This window comes from Capra hircus, chromosome 7, assembly GCF_001704415.2.
Source record: "Capra hircus breed San Clemente chromosome 7, ASM170441v1, whole genome shotgun sequence".
Taxonomy (NCBI): Eukaryota; Metazoa; Chordata; class Mammalia; order Artiodactyla; family Bovidae; genus Capra; species Capra hircus.
The window spans coordinates 104,780,375-104,796,739 of record NC_030814.1 but is presented as its reverse complement, the minus strand read 5'-3'; the positions used below and the strand labels follow the sequence as shown (position 1 = coordinate 104,796,739).

Below are 16,365 nucleotides of genomic sequence, written 5' to 3'. Positions count from 1 at the left end.
TGACTGATATTCCATTATATATACATATACTACATCTTCTTCATCCATTCGTCTATCAATGGACATTTAGGATGCTTCCACGTCTTGGCTATTATAAATAGTGCTGCTATGAACATTCTGGCACATGTATTTTTTTGAATGAGTTTTTATCTTTTCAGGATATATGCCCAAGAGTGGGACTTCTGGAGCATATGACAACTCAGTTTTAAGGAACCTCCATACTGTTCCCCACAGTGGCTGCACCAATTTACATTCCCACCAACAATGTAGCAGGATTTCCTTTTCTCAACACATTCCCTAGCATTTATTATTCATAGACTTTACAAAAAATTATTCATAGATTTTTTTTGATGATTGTCTTTCTGACTGATGTGAGGTGATACCTCACTGAAGTTTTGATTTGCACTTCTCTAATAACTAGCAATGTTGAGCAACTTCCCATGTGCCTAGAAGCCATCTGTGTATCTTCTTTGGAGAAATGTCTAGATTCAAGCTCCTTATATGAAATGGCATATTCAGTTCAGTTGCTTAGTCACGTGCAACTCTTTGCGACCCCATGAATCACAGCACGCCAGGCCTCCCTGTCCATCACCATCTCCCAGAGTTCACTCACGTCCATCGAGTCAGTGATGCCATCCAGCCATCTCATCCTCTGTCGTCCCCTTTTCCTCCTGCCCCCAATCCCTCCCAGCATCAGAGTCTTTTCCAATGAGTCAACTCTTCACATGAGGCGGCCAAAGTACTGGAGTTTCAGCTTCAGCATCATTCCCTCCAAAGAAATCCCAGGGCTGATCTCCTTCAGAATGGACTGGTTGGATCTCCTTGCAGTCCAAGGGACTCTCAAGAGTCTTCTCCAACACCACAGTTCAAAAGCATCAATTCTTCGGCACTCAGCTTTCTTCACAGTCCAACTCTCACATCCATACATGACCACTGGAAAAACCATAGCCTTGACTAGACGGACCTTTACTGGCAAAGTAATGTCTCTGCTTTTCAATATGCTATCTAGCTTGGTCATAACTTTTTTTCTAAGGAGTAAGCGTCTTTTAATTTCACGGCTGCAGTCACCACCTGCAGTGATTTTGGAGCCCCAAAAAATAAAGTCTGACACTGTTTCCTCATCTATTTCCCATGAAGTGATGGGACCAGATGCCATGATCTTTGTTTTCTGAATGTTGAGCTTTAAGCCAACTTTTTCACTCTCCTCTTTCACTTTCATCAAGAGGCTTTTTAGTTCCCCTTCATTTTCTGCCATAAGGGTGGTGTCATCTGCATATCTGAGGTTATGGATATTTCTCCCGGCAATCTTGATTCCAGCTTGTGCGTCTTCCAGCCCAGCGTTTCTCATGATGTACTCTGCATACAAGTTAAATAAGCAGGGTGACAATATACAGCCTTGACGTACTCCTTTTCCTACTTGGAACCAGTCTGTTATTCCATGTCCAGTTCTAACTGTTGCTTTGGTTGGTGCAAAAGTAATGATTTTTGCATTGCTGAAATTTGCCATTTGATATTGGAATATATTCTAAATAAATGTACTTATGTTATACATCATTTTAATGCACATTCTCGCTTTTTTCTTTTGCTAACGACATTACTTGTTTATTTTATATCTATTTTAAACTATGTAAATGGTTGACCAAAGGCAATTTCAACCAATTTTCTTATTTGAGTTCAAAACAGGTCATAAGGCAGTGGAGACAACTCGCAACATCAACAATGCATTTGGCCTAGGAGCTAGCTACTAATGAATGCACAGTGCAGTGGGGTTCAGGAATTTTTGCAAAGGAGACGAGAGCCTTAAAGATGAGAAGAGTAGTGGCCAGCCATCGGAAGTTGACAATGACAATTGAGAGCCATCATCAAAGCTGATCCTCTTACGGCTATACAAGAACTCAACGTCAACCATTCTGTGGTCATTTGGCATTTGAAGCAAATTGGAAGGGTGAAAAAGCTCAGTAAATGAGTGCCTCATGAGCTGACCAGAAATTTAAAAAAAAAACTCATTTTGAAGTGTCGTCTTCTCTTATCCTATGCAACAACAAACCATTTCTCAATCGGATTATGACATGCGATGAAAAGTGGATTGTATATGACAACCAGCAATGACAAGCTCAGTGGCTAGACTGAGAAAAAGTACTTCCCAAAGCCAAACTGGCACCAAAAAAAGGCCATGGTCACTGTTTTGGTGGTCTGCTGCCCGTCTGATCCACCACAGCTTCATGGATCCCACCGAAACCATTACATCTCTGAGAAGTATGCTCAACAAATCGATGAGATGCACTGAAAACTGCAGCTGGCACTGGTCAACAGAAAGGGCTTCTATTAGAAAAAGACAGGTCAACAGAAATTCTCCACGACAACACCCAGCTGCACGTTGCACAACCAATGCTTCAAAAGTTCAGCAACCGGGCTATGAAGTTTTGCCTCATCCGCCATATTCGCCATTTTCAACCCACTACCACTTCTTCAAGCATCTCAACAATTTTTTGCACGGAAAATGCTTCCACAACCAGCAGGAGGCAGAATATGCTTTTGAAGAGTTTGTCAAATCTCGAAGCATGGATTTTTATACTGTAGGAATAAACAAACTGATTTTTTGTTGGCAAAAATGTGTTGATTGTAGTGGTTTCTATTTTGATTAATAAAAATGTGTTTGAGCCTAGATATAATGATTCAAAATTCACGGTCCAAAACCATAATTACATTTGCATCAACCTAATTCACACACTGAATATAATCAGCCCTTATATCCTTGGTTGGTTGAATCCAAGGATGTGAAACCCACTGATATGGAAGGTCAACTGTATTTGCAAATGATATATCCAGTAAGAGGTTAATATCCAAAATACACAAAAAACTTCTTACAATTGAACACCAAAAAAACAAACAATCCAATTAAAAAATGGATGAAGGACCTAAAGAGACATTTTCCCAAAGAATACATACAGGTGGCCATGAAAAGATGAATAGACACATGAAAAGATAGTAATTATCAGGGAAATGCAAATCAAAAATCATAGTGAGATACCACCTCACACCTGTCAGAATGGCTAACATCAAAAAGACAACAAATAACAAGTGCTGGTCAGAATGTGGAGAAAAGGGGACCCTTGGGCACTGTTGGTAGGACTGTTAATCCGTGCAGCCACTATGGAAAACAGTAAGGAAGTTCCTAAAAAAAATTAAAAATAGAATTACCACAGGATTCAGCAGTTTTACTTTTTGGGTATTTACCTGATAAGAGCAAAAACACTCAAAAATAAACATGCACACCATTGTTCACTGCAGCATTATTTATTAATACAAAGGGGGTAAGATATGGAAGCAACCTAAGTGTCCACTGATGGATAAAAACAATGAGGTATACACATACAAGGTAATATTGGGGGCTTCCCTGGTGGCTCAGACAGTAAAAACCTGCCTGCAATGCATGAAACTCAGGTTCAATGCCTGGGTTAGGAAGATCCTCTGGAGAAGGGAATGGCTACCATACAAGGTAATATTAATCAGCCATTAATATAATGAAATCTTGGATTTCCCTGGTGGCCCAGTGGCTAAGAATCCGTCTGCCAATGCAAGGGACATGGGTTCAATCCCTGGTCTGTGAAGATTCCACATGCCGTGGGCAACTAAGCCCATGTGCCACAAATGAAGCCTGCATGTCTTAGAGCCCATGTTCTGCAGCAAGAGAAGTCACAGCAATTAGAAGCCCATGCACCGAAGCTAAGGAGTAGCCCCTGCTTGCCACAACTAGAGAAAGCCTGCTAGCAGCAACAAAGACCCAGCACAGACAATAAATAAATAATTCTTTTAAAGGTCCACATCAAATAAAAAAAACCTTTAAAAGAAAATATGAAATCTTGCCACTTGTGACAACATAAATGGATTTAGAAAGTATTATGCTAAGTCAAATAAGCCAGACAAAGAAAAATAAATACTGCATGATCTCATTTATACGTGGAATCTAAAAAACAAAATGAAAACATACTAATACATACAGAGAATGAACCGGTTGCCAGATGGGCAAAATAGCTGGTAGTGGTTAAGAAGTACAAACCTCCAGTTATGAAAAAGGCAACCCAATGGAGATGTAATACACAGCATAAAGAATATGCTCCATATAATACTGTAGTAACTGTATGAGGCCAGATGGTTCCTCAACTTATTATGGTGATCATTCCACAATGCATGCAAATGTCAAAGCTCTACATAATATACCTGAAACTAACACAATACAGTAAGCCACCTACAAACGAAACCTTCAAGTTTCGACCTTCTAAAGATGTGACTGTGTGTCCATGTGTCCACTCTCAGAAGCTAGTTCACCTGTCTGGCGTACTCCATCACGTGAGTACACCCTCTACAAGTGGTTGCGCTCCTGTGCACTTTACTGTACAGCAGTGTATAGAGTACAGTATCTCTATTTCAAGCCCAGGATGTTCAGAAGCAAGAACAAAAGCAGGGGTGATGCAGGGGGCCCTGCTGCCAGGCCCTGCTGCCAGCTGTTGTACCGTGCTACTCTACTTTTCAAAGTACTGTACTGCAAGACTAAAACTAGTTTCTGTGTGTGTCTGTTTATGTACTGTTGTATAGTATTTGTTTTAAAGTACTATAAGCCTGTTAGTACAGTACTATCCAGTCGATTGTGTTAATTGGGTGCCTAGGCTAACCTTGTTGGACTTAGAATAAACTGGACTTGTGATTGTGCTCTTAGAACGGAACTCATTTGTATGTAGGGGATTGATTGTATTGTTATGTCAACTACATTTCAACTGGGAATTCCTCAGTGCTTTCACTGAGTTGTGGCCTGGGTTCAATCCCCAGTTGGGAAACTAAGATCCTACAAGCTGCACAGCATGGCCAAACAAAATTTTTTAAGACCCCATAATATTTCCATTCAAAAAAGAAAAGAAAAAAAAAAAAACAAACAGGCTGAATGGCCTGGAGACCAGACAAAGGAGGTGGCAAGATTTGTTGTTAACTGAGAGAAGGGACAGCTTTATAACTAGCATCCTATTGAAGGCCCTGGGCTGCCAGGCCTGGGCAGTCACAGCCTCCACCCTTCATACACCCAACAAAGCCTGACACTTCATTTGCTCTCGGCCTCATTGCTGTCTAGGAGAAACCCTGATATCAACTAGTCATCGACAACTAGGGTACTTCTAGGGATTGACATGAAACCTGGAGCAGTTCTCAAGGCTTGCCTCCTCCACCTCATTCAGGCCTCTGTTCAAACGTCACTCCCACAAATAGAGACTCCCTGATTACCTTTGCCAAAAATAGCTCCCTGTCAACTCCAACCTTCACCCTGGTCCACATGTTTAATGGTTCTTCGATCACTGCCTAATCTTTTATGACATATTCATTGTTTGTCTCCCTCACAGAAACACAAGCTTATGCGGGCAGGGGGACTGTTTTATTATTCACTGCTGATCCGCGGCACCTAGAACAGGGCTTGGTACCCAGTGTGAGCTGATTAAATACCTGCTGAATGAACGGAAGAAACAAACTTCACAAAAACGACGACTTAATGTCGTGGCATCCACCCTGGTGGTCTTGAGCTTACCTGTGAGACCAGTTCTGTTAATAATTTGCTGTGTGGCTTTGGGCAAATCACTTCACCTCTCAGGGACCATACTGCCTCACTCCTTACGCAAGGAAGTGGCTCAAGCAAGGACAAAAGCCCCTTCCAACTCTACAGTCTGCAAAACACAGATCTGATTATCCGCCCCAAGGCAACTTGTTACTAGCCACAGGTGAATTCAGATTTACCTCGGATCAAGACATTTTTTACATGGTCGTTGATTCTACTCAAGAAGTCTCTCCTCTAAGCTGAATAAAGCTGAGTAAATGGCAAATGGAAACACCGTCTGTCAGGAGCACAGTGTTGCCCTGAAAGGAACAACTCCACAGCCCCAGAGGGCAGAGGGACAGCCACTTTCTCACATTCTTCGGGGCACCAAGACCACAAGGCACCGTGGGAAGATGGGGCCTGCCCTCTGAAGGGGATGGACCAGTGGATGGTGGAGGAAGAGAAGTCACAGGTGGTTGTGGAGAAAGCAGGAGTCCTGAGCCCTGGAATCCAGACCCGGCAACCCTCAGCTCTGCTTTTTTCAAGACGTCAAACCGTCTCTAGAGTCTGCCTCCCGCCTATGACTCCCCTCATCACTGATGGGGGCACAGTATCTTCCGTCTGGAAGTCCTCAGACTTCCATGTCCTGGGCGAGACCTTCCTAGATTTCCTCGGAAGCCAAATTCCAGATTCTCAAAGGATGCCTGGACTGTTGTTACCTGGGGTTACCTGGACCCTCCCCTATCCCGAGTCCTAGGCCTCTGCTGTCACCGGAGATACCCAGTAAGGTACGAGGCGGGGCCCTCGGATCCCCGGAGAGGCTAACAGCTTTGGGGGTCTTGCTGCTCGTGCGGAAGTCACGCCCCAGTTTCCAGAGGAGCGGCCCGTCGGGGGCTCCCGCCCGCCAGGGTCGCGGCCCGTCAGCTCAAGCCCGGAAAGGAACCCGCGCCTCCTCCCTCGCGGCCCAGCCCACGCTCACCGCCTTCTCCAGGTGGCTGCGCGCCTGCTCGCTGTTCTTGGTGTGGTGGTAGAGCACCGAGCCGAGCTGCAGATGTGTTCGGGCCTCAATGCGCTGAGGCGGCTTGAAGGGGAACACGGCCTGCAAGCAGTGCACGCACAGGCGGATCTTGGGCGGGCTGGAAGTGCGGAAGTGCTCGGCAAAGCCCAAGAGCGCTAGGTACCACGACTCAGCCGCCTCGGCCTGCGCTGCTTGGGCCGCCGCAGCCTGAGCCGCCGCCGCAGCCTGAGCCGCCATTTTAGCCTGCACAACAACAAGCCGCCGCCACAGGGAGGCGGAAACAGGCGCGTGGGGCGGGCCCGGAGCTCCTCGCCTTTCTCGCGAGAGCTGCTGCACAAAGCATCCTGGAATATGTAGTTTGTGTTTGAAGTGGCTGCGGCTCCGGGAAGGTCTGAGAAAAGCCGACATTCCCTGGTCCGCGTAACTGAGACCAGAGATTGCCGATGGGCTGAGGTTTGCGTTCCTGGGGAGAAGACCCCAGATGTCCAAGCAATGGTAGGGCTTGGCTTGCCGAGGCGGACTACATCTCCCATCATGCCACGCGCACTATAACAGGCCCCCCCTTCCTCCTCCGGTGGCGCCGGAGCATTGTGGGATTGGATGAGTCTCAAGATGGACAACCGGGATGTTGCAGGTAACAGCCCCCGCCTACCCTCAAGCGTCCGCCTGGGTCCTCAGGCTACGCGTCTTTGCTTCGCCATCCCGTCGGGCCTACCTCAACCCGTTGGCCCTTAGCCTCAGCCTCCGGGCGTCTGGAAGAGGCGGCTTTTGCACCACCCCAGTCTCCTGGGACCCCCGCCGAGACCCAGTTGTCCTCCCCGCCCCCACTGCTGGTTTGGTGAGGACGCCAGGCTTTCCTCAAAGGCCCCCACGGTTATCTGCCCTGCGCCTGCTTTCCGAGCTGACCGCCTTAAGGGCTGCTCCAAGCTCCGCTCCCCGAGCCAGCGGCAACCTTCGACTCTTCTGCGCCCCTCTCTTCTACTAAGCTCCTTCCTCGCCTCTATCCCACTTTCTGGAAAAGCTGCTTTTCCGAACTGCACTCTGATTCCCTGTACACATTTTCCTGGGTCTTTAGAGCCCCCCTTTTACCATAAACCTTGCCTCTCCCTCTCTCCCAGTTCTGGCGCCCCGAGACTGGGATGCATTCAACAAATGTGCTAGGCACAGTGTTAGTTGTCGAGGATCCAAAATGGGGTCGTGTCTTACTGCAGGTTACTTTCACCAAGGCATCATACAATGCACAAGGAGGAAATATTTACAGAGAGTTAGTTATAGTGACTTGAGAGAGTGGAAATGCAGGCTGCTGAGATTGAGTGGTCAAGGAAGGCCTTTTTGAGCAGAAGGCATTTGAGATGAGAAGGTGCCAGCTATTGGAAGGCAGAGCCTTCCATGGAGAGAGGGACAGCAAGTGCAAAGGCCTTGAGGGTTTGTTATTTTGAGGAATATCAGGGATGAACTGGAAGTGGGAAGGGGGTTATCTCTGGCAAGGTCTTCAAAATCAGCTTTCAGAGTGTGGGTTTTATTTTGAGCCCCATGGGGAACCTTCAAAGTGGCTTTTCTATCTCCACAGCTACCACCCTTGTCTGAAGACACCATCACCTTTTGCTTACAGCCAGTAAGCCTCCTGGTTGTCTCCTTACTCTGTCCAATCAGTAGCTGGAATGATCTTAAAAATAAAAGTACCAATTGGATCTTATCAGCTTAATACTCTTATCAGCTTAATACTCCCCTGTGGCTTCTTAAAGCCCTTTAAGAAAAACTCAGACTCCCTGTCTTCTCCCACCACTCCCTGTGAGGCCCACCCCTGGAACTGTCCATTCTGACCACATTGGACCCTTGCTGGTCCCTTGGGCTTTTACCTCTGCTTCTTGCTCTGCCCAGATCAGTCCCCATGTGGCTTTTCAGAAAGCCGGCTCTTTATCTTTCTGGTTTTAGCTTAAATGTCCCCTCTTCTAAGGGCTGTTTTCTGGCTGCTTTAGCTCTGTAGGTGTTCCTCTGTTATTCCTTCTCACCATTTTTTGTTTTGTTTTTTTTTCCAGTAGAGAGCTCTTACGATTTTGCAACTACTTTCTTGTTATAAGTCTGTTGTATCCTCAGCCAGAGGTGAATCACACATGAGCAGAGCTCCAGCTGTCTTGTTTAGCACCAAGTACAGCACCCGGTGCATAACTCAGTGAATGCTTGCTAAATACATGAACAGATGTGTGAATGTGAATGCATGTCAGTCTGAATGCCAGTTGCTGCAAACAGCAGCAGCACCTGGGCCGCACCATGTAGCAGCTGCTGGGCATGTTAGTGGATCTAAGGTGATCTGTTTGTTTCTTTTTTTTTGAATTTATTTTTTATTGAAGTATGGTTGAATTGCAATGTTGTGTTATTGCTGTACAGCATAGTGATTCAGTCATACATATATATACATTCTTTTCCATGTTCTTTTGCATTATGATATATCACAGGATGTGAATGTTCTTGCCTGTGCTGTATAGTAGGACCTCGTTGTTTATGTATTCTGTATATACGAGTTTGCATCTGCTAACCCCAAACTCCGAATCCAAACACCGGTCTATTCTCCATGTCCCTGATTCTGTTTCTGTTTTGTGGATAGGTGCACTTCTGCCATATTTTAGATTCCAAGTAGAAGTGATACCGTATGGTCCTCGTCTTTCGGACTTACTTCACTGAGAGTGATAATCTCTGGTCGTATCCGTGTTGCTGCAAATGGCATTATCTTACTGTTTTTTTGTGGCTGAGTAATGTTCCATTGTACACATACACGTAGGACAACTTTGTGGGCATTTAAGGTTGTTTCTGTGGCTTGGCTATTGTGAAGAGTGCTGTTATGAACATGGGAGTTCATGTGTCTCTTTGGAGTATAGTTTTGTGTCGATACATGCCCGGGAGTGTTACTGCCAGAGCGTATTTTTAGTTTTCTGAGGAACCTCCATACTGTTTTCCATAATGGCTGCACCAGCTTTCATTCTCACCAACAGTGTAGGAAGGTTGCCTTTTTTCCACACCCTCTCTAGTATTCGTTTTCTGTAGACTTTGTAATGATGGTCATTCTGAGTGGTGTGAGGCAGTACCTCGCTGTAGTTTTGGTTTGCATTTCTCTCATAATTAGCAGTGTGGAGCATCTTTTCACGTACCTGTTGGTCATCTGTATTTCTTCAGAGCAAAGGTGATTTCTGATGTACTTCTCTTCCCGCCCCAGGAAAGGCTAACCGGTGGTTTGGGGTTGCTCCTCCCAAGTCTGGAAAAATGAACATGAACATCCTTCACCAAGAGGAGCTCATTGCTCAGAAGAAACGGGAAATTGAAGCCAGAATGGAGCAGAAGGCCAAGCAGAATCAGGTGGCCAGCCCCCAGCCCCCGCATCCTGGCGAGTAAGTCTGCCCTGAAGCTGGGTTCGGTTCAGTTCAGTTCAGTTCAGTTCAGTCGCTCAGTCGGGTTAGGGTCTTAGAAGGTCACCAGCAGAGGGTTTTGCTTGTGAGAGCAGTTGAGATGTTGCTGCATCTGACTCCAACCTGATGATGCAAGGAGGGACACAGGTACACTCTTTTAGGAGGCGCAGTGTGGCAGGAGAGAATCACAGGGTGTATGGGATCCCAGAGGATGGCTGCCACCTCTTTCACTCCGTGGTTATTTACTGCTGACCATTTGTGGGCCAGGGACCACGAGTATAGCCCGAAGCAGAAACCCGGATTCCATCTCTGCCCTTATGGGGATCACAGCCTGCTAGCAAGGAGGAGTCCCAGTTACACGCCTGAGCTGACGGTAGGTAACACAAGGCATTGTGCTCCCAGACGCAGAAGAGACTGTATTCTGAAGGCCCAGGCAGAGCCAGCCCTTTAAGGAAGCAGGAAAGGACTGCAAAGGCCAGAAAGGGAGGTGAGCCCCTGTGTGTCAGGCAACCTGAGCTGCTGCGCCAAAGGGGCTGTTTCTGAGTCAGGTGAGAGGTAGTTTCGGCAGGGCTTCCTCCTAACTGTTGTGAAAAACTCTGTAGGCACCCAGGAGTTTTGAGCAGCAGTGATATGATCAGGGTGACAAGATCTCCACACTGGAGACTGACGGAAAGACAAGTCCCTTTCTCTGTGGTCTGAAATGTGGAGCATGTTGTTCAGTCACTAAATCATGTTCAACTCTTCTGTGACCCCATGGACTGTGCCCACCAGGCTCCTCTGTCCATGGAATTTCCCGGGCAAGAATACTGGAGTGGGCTGCCATTTCCTTCGCCAGGGGATCTTCCCAACCCAGGGATCGAACCTGTGTCTCCTGCAGGTGGATTCTTTACCACTGAGCCACCAGGGAAGCCCGTGAGCATGTTAGTCCTGCTCTGAAGCTTTGTTCTACTGCCTACATTTTCTAAGAGTCCGTGTCTTCTCCCCAAGGGAGAGGCTCCCCTAACAATGACTAATCTGCTTTCTGTCTGTGTGGATTTACCTATTTTAGGTGTTTCATGCAATATCTGGCCTTTTGTGTCTGGCTTCTTTCACTGGACATAATGTTTTCAAGGTTCATCACTGTAGCTGTGTCAGGACTTCATTCTCTCTTTTTTTTGGACTGAATAATATTCCATTGGGTGAATGGACTGTGTATTGTTTATGTGTCATCAAGAGCCATCATTCAACACCTGTGTAATAGCCCCTGTGGTTTGTTGTGGGTGGTTTTCGTGTGGGATTCAGTTGCTGGCATGCTGCTGCCCCACAGTGGGTTTTTTTTTTTTTTTTTAAGCCATTGTGTAGCTTGCGAAACCTTAGTTACCCAATCAGGCATTGAACCTGGGCCCTCGGCAGTGAACGTGCAGGGTCCTGGCCACTTGACTGCCAGGGAATTCCCTCCAAAGTGTTCTCCTGTCTTGCATTGTCCCTGCCTCTTCCTGTCCCTCCTGGGGGAGGTGTACACAGCGTGAGGACAGGGCCAGGGCCCCCAGAAGGCTCTGCTTGTTTAAGGCCAAGGCTGGCTATCAGTGGATCTTTCTTTCACGTAAAACAACTTTTGTTGCCTTCGCTCTCTTTTAACTTTAAAGATAATGCATATATGTGGCAGAAAAACTGGGAAGTGGAGGGAAAAATAAAATCATTGTAACCCTGCAGCTCACGGGCAGGAGCTGGTTGCTTTTTGATGGATTTTTGTAAACTTTTTCAGTCAAATATACGTTGACATAAGCAGGACCACGCTGCAGACATCGCTTTACATCTTGCCGTTTTGCTTTTCACTTGTCGTCATGCTTGGTGGTTTTAGTTATGAGACTCTAGCTTTACAGGACCACTTCATCTGCCCTGTGGCTGTCCTGTAATTTATTTAACCAGTGCCCCTTGTTGACTTATTTCTTTTCCCTCTTTTATTTCATTGGAACAGATTTCTAGGAGGCTAGAACTTTATTTTAAAGGAAAAAATTCAGACCTATGGGCTCTTTGAGCTTTTACCAGTTATTGAGTGTGTCTGTATGATGGGCGTGGCTCCAAAAGCGCATGTGAGGAGTTTCTGAGGCTGGAGCAAGACAGTATGTTGCAGTGAAAGACGAAAGAAGTAGAATACGTGACCGTGATCACAGCTTTATTTCCTTCTATTTCTAATTAAGGATAAATCAAAGAAGTATACCAAACTGTTCTAGTGACTCTTGTGAGGTGAGACTTTTCGGGGGGTTTCTTCTTGCTTTCTATATTTCTGGTTTTTTTTTTTTCCCCCAGATTCCCATTTGCTCGTAATGAGCCTCCATCACTTTTTGCTCAGTTGCGTCCCACTCTTTGTGACCCTGTGGACTGAGGCCTGCAAGGCTTCTCTGTCCCTGGGATTCTCCAGGCAGGAACTCTGGAGTGGGTTGCCGTTTCCTTTTCTAGGGCATCTTCCTGACCCGAGGATCTGAGCCTGCATCTCCTGTGTCTCCTTTCAATGGCAAGCAGATTCTGTACCACTGAGCCACCGGGGAAGCCCCCTATAACTTTTATGCTAAGGGTTTGCTTTTGTGTTTCGTTAAAAATACATTTTCTTTTTCAAAATAAAACGCTTGGGACTTCCCCGGTGATCCAGTGGGTGTGACTTCACCTCCCAGTGCGCGGAGTGCAGGTTTGATCCCTGATCGGGGAGCCAAGATCCCACTTGCCCTGTGGCCAAAGAGCCAAAAATGTAAAACAGAAGCAATATTTAACAAATTCAGTAAAGACTGTGAAGATGGTCCACGTTAAAAAAAAGTCTTAAAAAAAATAAAGCATGCCCTTTGTAAAATTGAAAGAGAGAGAAAGTAATGAGTGTAAAATTTCTAATTCTCCCACCAAGAGATTCCTTTGGGTATTTTCTTGGACACATGTGAAACACACAGAAGTGCTGACTGACCTCAGCCCCGAGCTGTGGTCACACACAGGTAGAGACACAGGCCCTGCCTTTGAGAACCATACAGATTGGCTGGCAGGACAGATATGGGAGCGAGCCAAAGCCCGGATGACTCGTTAACAAGGATGGCAGGTGCTGTGTGGGGAGCATGGCACTTCTGAGCCATCTTGTTGGGGAAGCCTTTGAACCCAAAGAGTCAACATGCAGATAGAGACAACTTCAGCACAGGTAGCGTCCCACTGACCAGTAGCACCAGATTGTTCCATCTGATTTCTCTGGAGGCCGCTCCCTGCACTCAGTGGGTCCCCAGCATCTTTGGGGGTCCATTTTGGGTCCCCTTAGAGCACAGTGGTGGGGGTAGGACTGAGGCCGGCGAGGTGTGCACCCTGCCCTCCTCTCAAGGCTTATCCTCTCTCTCCTCTGCCTCCGGTCTAGAATTGCAAACGCACACAACTCTAACGTTTCCAACAAGTTTGCCAACGACGGTAGCTTCTTGCAGCAGTTTCTGAAGTTGCAGAAGGCACAGACCAGCACGGGTAAGCACCGTCCCCCCTGCCCCTAAGATTGCCCCTGGTGACTCTCCCCCAACGGTCCTCGGTACCTTGAAAGTGGCAGGTCCCACCTCAGGCCTCGTTCCTCTCACCCCTTGTCCAGTGAGCACCTTCATTCGGCTTGTTCTCACAGGAAGTGCCCAGGGGAGAATGCAGACCCTGCCATTTAGGTGCTTACCCACAAGAGCTAGAGGTAGATAAGCCAGGTTTCTGGCGGTAAGGGCCAGAACCCAGCCCACCTGAGGGACTGTGTGGGGCTGTGGCTTGAGTCAGAGAGGCAGCTGCAGTGTAAGGAACAGGCCCTCCTTCTGTAGGTGGTGAGGGGCCGTGTGGCCCACAGGAGCCCCGCAGGACATGCCAGGTGTCAGAATCACCACCCGCAGCTATGGTTGTGCCTTTACTAGTCTCATTTTTTAAAAATTTCCCTTATTTACTTATCTGTTTGTTTATTTTTGGCTGCTCTGGGCCTTCGTTGCTGCGCTCGGGCTTTCCCTAGTTGCGGCAGGTGGAGGCGACTCTCCAGTTGCGGGGCACAGGCGTCTCACTGCAGGGGTTTCTCCTGTTTCAGAGCACAGGCTGTAGGGCCACTCGGGCGTCAGTGGCTGCAGTGCATGCGTACACGCTCTGGAGCACAGGCTCGGTGGCTGGGGCCCCGGCCCCAGCTGCTGCCCATGGCGTGTGGCGTCTTCCCAGACTAGGGGCTGGATCTGCGCCTCCTGCGTTGGCGGGTGGATTCTGAACCACTGGACCGCCAGGGAAGCCCCGCTAGCCTCGTGTTTTCTATAAGAAAGCTACCGATGAAACAGCTGATGCTGGGCTTCTGTCAGGTTTCCCAGCTAACAGCTAAAAGAGTTAACCCAAGGCCAGGTTTGCCCACAGAGAGGGAGGAGGGGCCGTAAGAGCCCTTCACTGCAGGGTCTCAGGCCCTGAGCTGTGGTTGGAAAGTCCCAAATAGGCTAGCTCCTGCCTGCTACTGACAGAGGGGTGGGAGACGCTGCCTGGGGGATTCGGGCCTTATCCCGAAGAGTTGCTGCACCACTGGTCTGTGGCTACAGGTGTCAGAGCCACCTGCCGCCAGAGGCACTACTGCCACCTGCAGAGGCCTGGGCTGGGCGGCCCCTGTGGGTGGTTCCTCCCGAGGCCTCAAGGGTCCTCATCTGTAACGGGGGTGGCATCTGCCCGAGTGCTCCTGTGCCCTCCCTGTCTGTCAGTGCTGCGCTGGGGGCTGAGGAGCCCAGCCGAGGGGGCGCGGGGCCGTTTAGGCAGGAAGACAGGAAAGCTGCACCGCAGACGCTGAGTGTGGGTCTCCCTCCTTGTATCCCAAGACGCTCCCCCCAGCGCACCCACTGCCCCGCCTCGTGTGCTCCCCCGCCCCGGGAAGAGGCCCCCCCTCATCAGTAGCCCGCTGGGCCAGGTGAAGAACTACACGCACGCCAAGCAGCTGCCTGTGGCCAGCCGCCCAAGTGTCTTCCAGTCTCCTGATGAGGACGACGAGGAGGACTATGAGCAGTGGCTGGAGATCAAAGGTAAGGTGCAGGGGCTGCTGCCCACCGTCCACAGCTGCTCTTCCAGCTCCACAGGCAGGCTCCATGGTCCCGGGGAAAGCGCAGCCGGGTGTGGGTTGCTTGGGGCTGTGGTCAGGGCATTGCCACCATGCCTCCAGGCTGAGCCAAGGGTCAGAGTGAGGCCCTTCGGGATGAGGGAGGTGAAGGAAGAGGTGAGGAGTAGACCATGGGGAGCCTGGAAGGGCTGCAGAGAGCGGGCTGCTTCTGGGAGCCGTTTGGCTCATTGTCCACTTTTGTGGGGGCTGGTCTCCATGGTGGGGTGGCGTTCCCAGGGGAGTGTGCACTTGTGCACGCCTCATCCAGTTCTGGAAGAGGAGCGCCTCAGTGTGGCTTAATTGTCTCCACTAGTTTGGGCCAGAGGTGTGAGCATAGGGGTTGGGAAGTGCACTCCCCAGTCCAGCACAGGACGGTCATTGGCCTTCGGTGAGCCAGTTCAGGTCCCGTGGTGGAGGCGGGCAGGGAGGGGACTGGTGGCGGCACTCCCAGCGCGCCCAGCCATGTCCGTGTTCAGAATGAGGCGGGGTGCCACCTGAGCTACGTGGATCCCAGCCCTGGGCCTCCAGGATGGCGGGCACAGTCACGCCCCTGACCGTGAGGACAGGCTGAAGTGACCACACCATCATGTGACAGCCTCTAGACCTCTTGCTCTGGGTGAGATGCTGACTTCAGGCAGCCTCTGAGCAGATCAGTGGCCAGCCTCAAACCCTGGAGCTTTAGTCAGAATGGAGCCAGTGAATGTGGTGTTTCCTCTGAGAGGTTCCCTGGCAGTCCCAGGGGTACCCTGCTGGGAACTTTAGGAGGGACAGTGGGGGCCTCGAGGCCCTTGAGACCTGTTGTGGCCTGCTGTTGATTTAACCTCAGAGAAGCAGCTGCGCTTATAAAGTGACCAGGTTAGGGTCGTTGGCAGGCATGTGGCAGGAGGGTGAGGCTAAGGGGAGGTGGGCGCGAATGTCCCTGAGGCCTCTTACAGGTCCTCTTACAGGCCCTTCTTGGCCACACCTTGTACCGCTCCTCTCTCCCAGCTCCTCCCGAGCCTCCTGGCAGTACAAGCAACAAGGAGAAAGAGGCCACAGACTCAGTGTCTCACCCCAGTGCCAGGAGAAGCAAACGTCCCTAAGCACTGACTGACGTCGAGAGATTTCTCCTGGGAGCTCTCGTATGAGGGATTCAAGCTGTATGAAACAGGCCAGCAGTAAATACAGAAGCAAGTTCCATGTGGCTCGAAGTAGAGGCCAATACAAATACAAAAGTATATTTTTTAGTTTTGTTCACTGAAAATGCCCTGAGGTAACAATTAAGTCCGTCGCAGTGAGCCCCACTAGCTCC

At 48.8% G+C, this 16,365-nt stretch overlaps 2 protein-coding genes across 3 annotated transcripts in view; one reads left to right on the top strand and one right to left on the bottom strand.

Moving 5' to 3' along the window:
* The window catches only part of MAU2 (MAU2 sister chromatid cohesion factor), a 34,004-nt gene extending 27,128 nt beyond the window's left edge, over window positions 1-6,876 (bottom strand). For both annotated transcript variants that reach the window (XM_018051490.1, XM_018051491.1), the window contains exon 1: window positions 6,555-6,876. In XM_018051490.1, coding sequence (XP_017906979.1) covers window positions 6,555-6,830 — 276 coding nt within the window. In that variant the 5' untranslated portion in view covers window positions 6,831-6,876. The remainder of the gene's footprint in view (window positions 1-6,554) is intronic.
* SUGP1 (SURP and G-patch domain containing 1) overlaps window positions 7,158-16,365 on the top strand; it is a 33,015-nt gene continuing 23,807 nt past the window's right edge. The window contains exons 1-4 of the mRNA XM_018051489.1: window positions 7,158-7,227; window positions 9,805-9,976; window positions 13,359-13,459; window positions 14,800-15,000. Coding sequence (XP_017906978.1) covers window positions 7,194-7,227; window positions 9,805-9,976; window positions 13,359-13,459; window positions 14,800-15,000 — 508 coding nt within the window. The 5' untranslated portion in view covers window positions 7,158-7,193. The remainder of the gene's footprint in view (window positions 7,228-9,804; window positions 9,977-13,358; window positions 13,460-14,799; window positions 15,001-16,365) is intronic.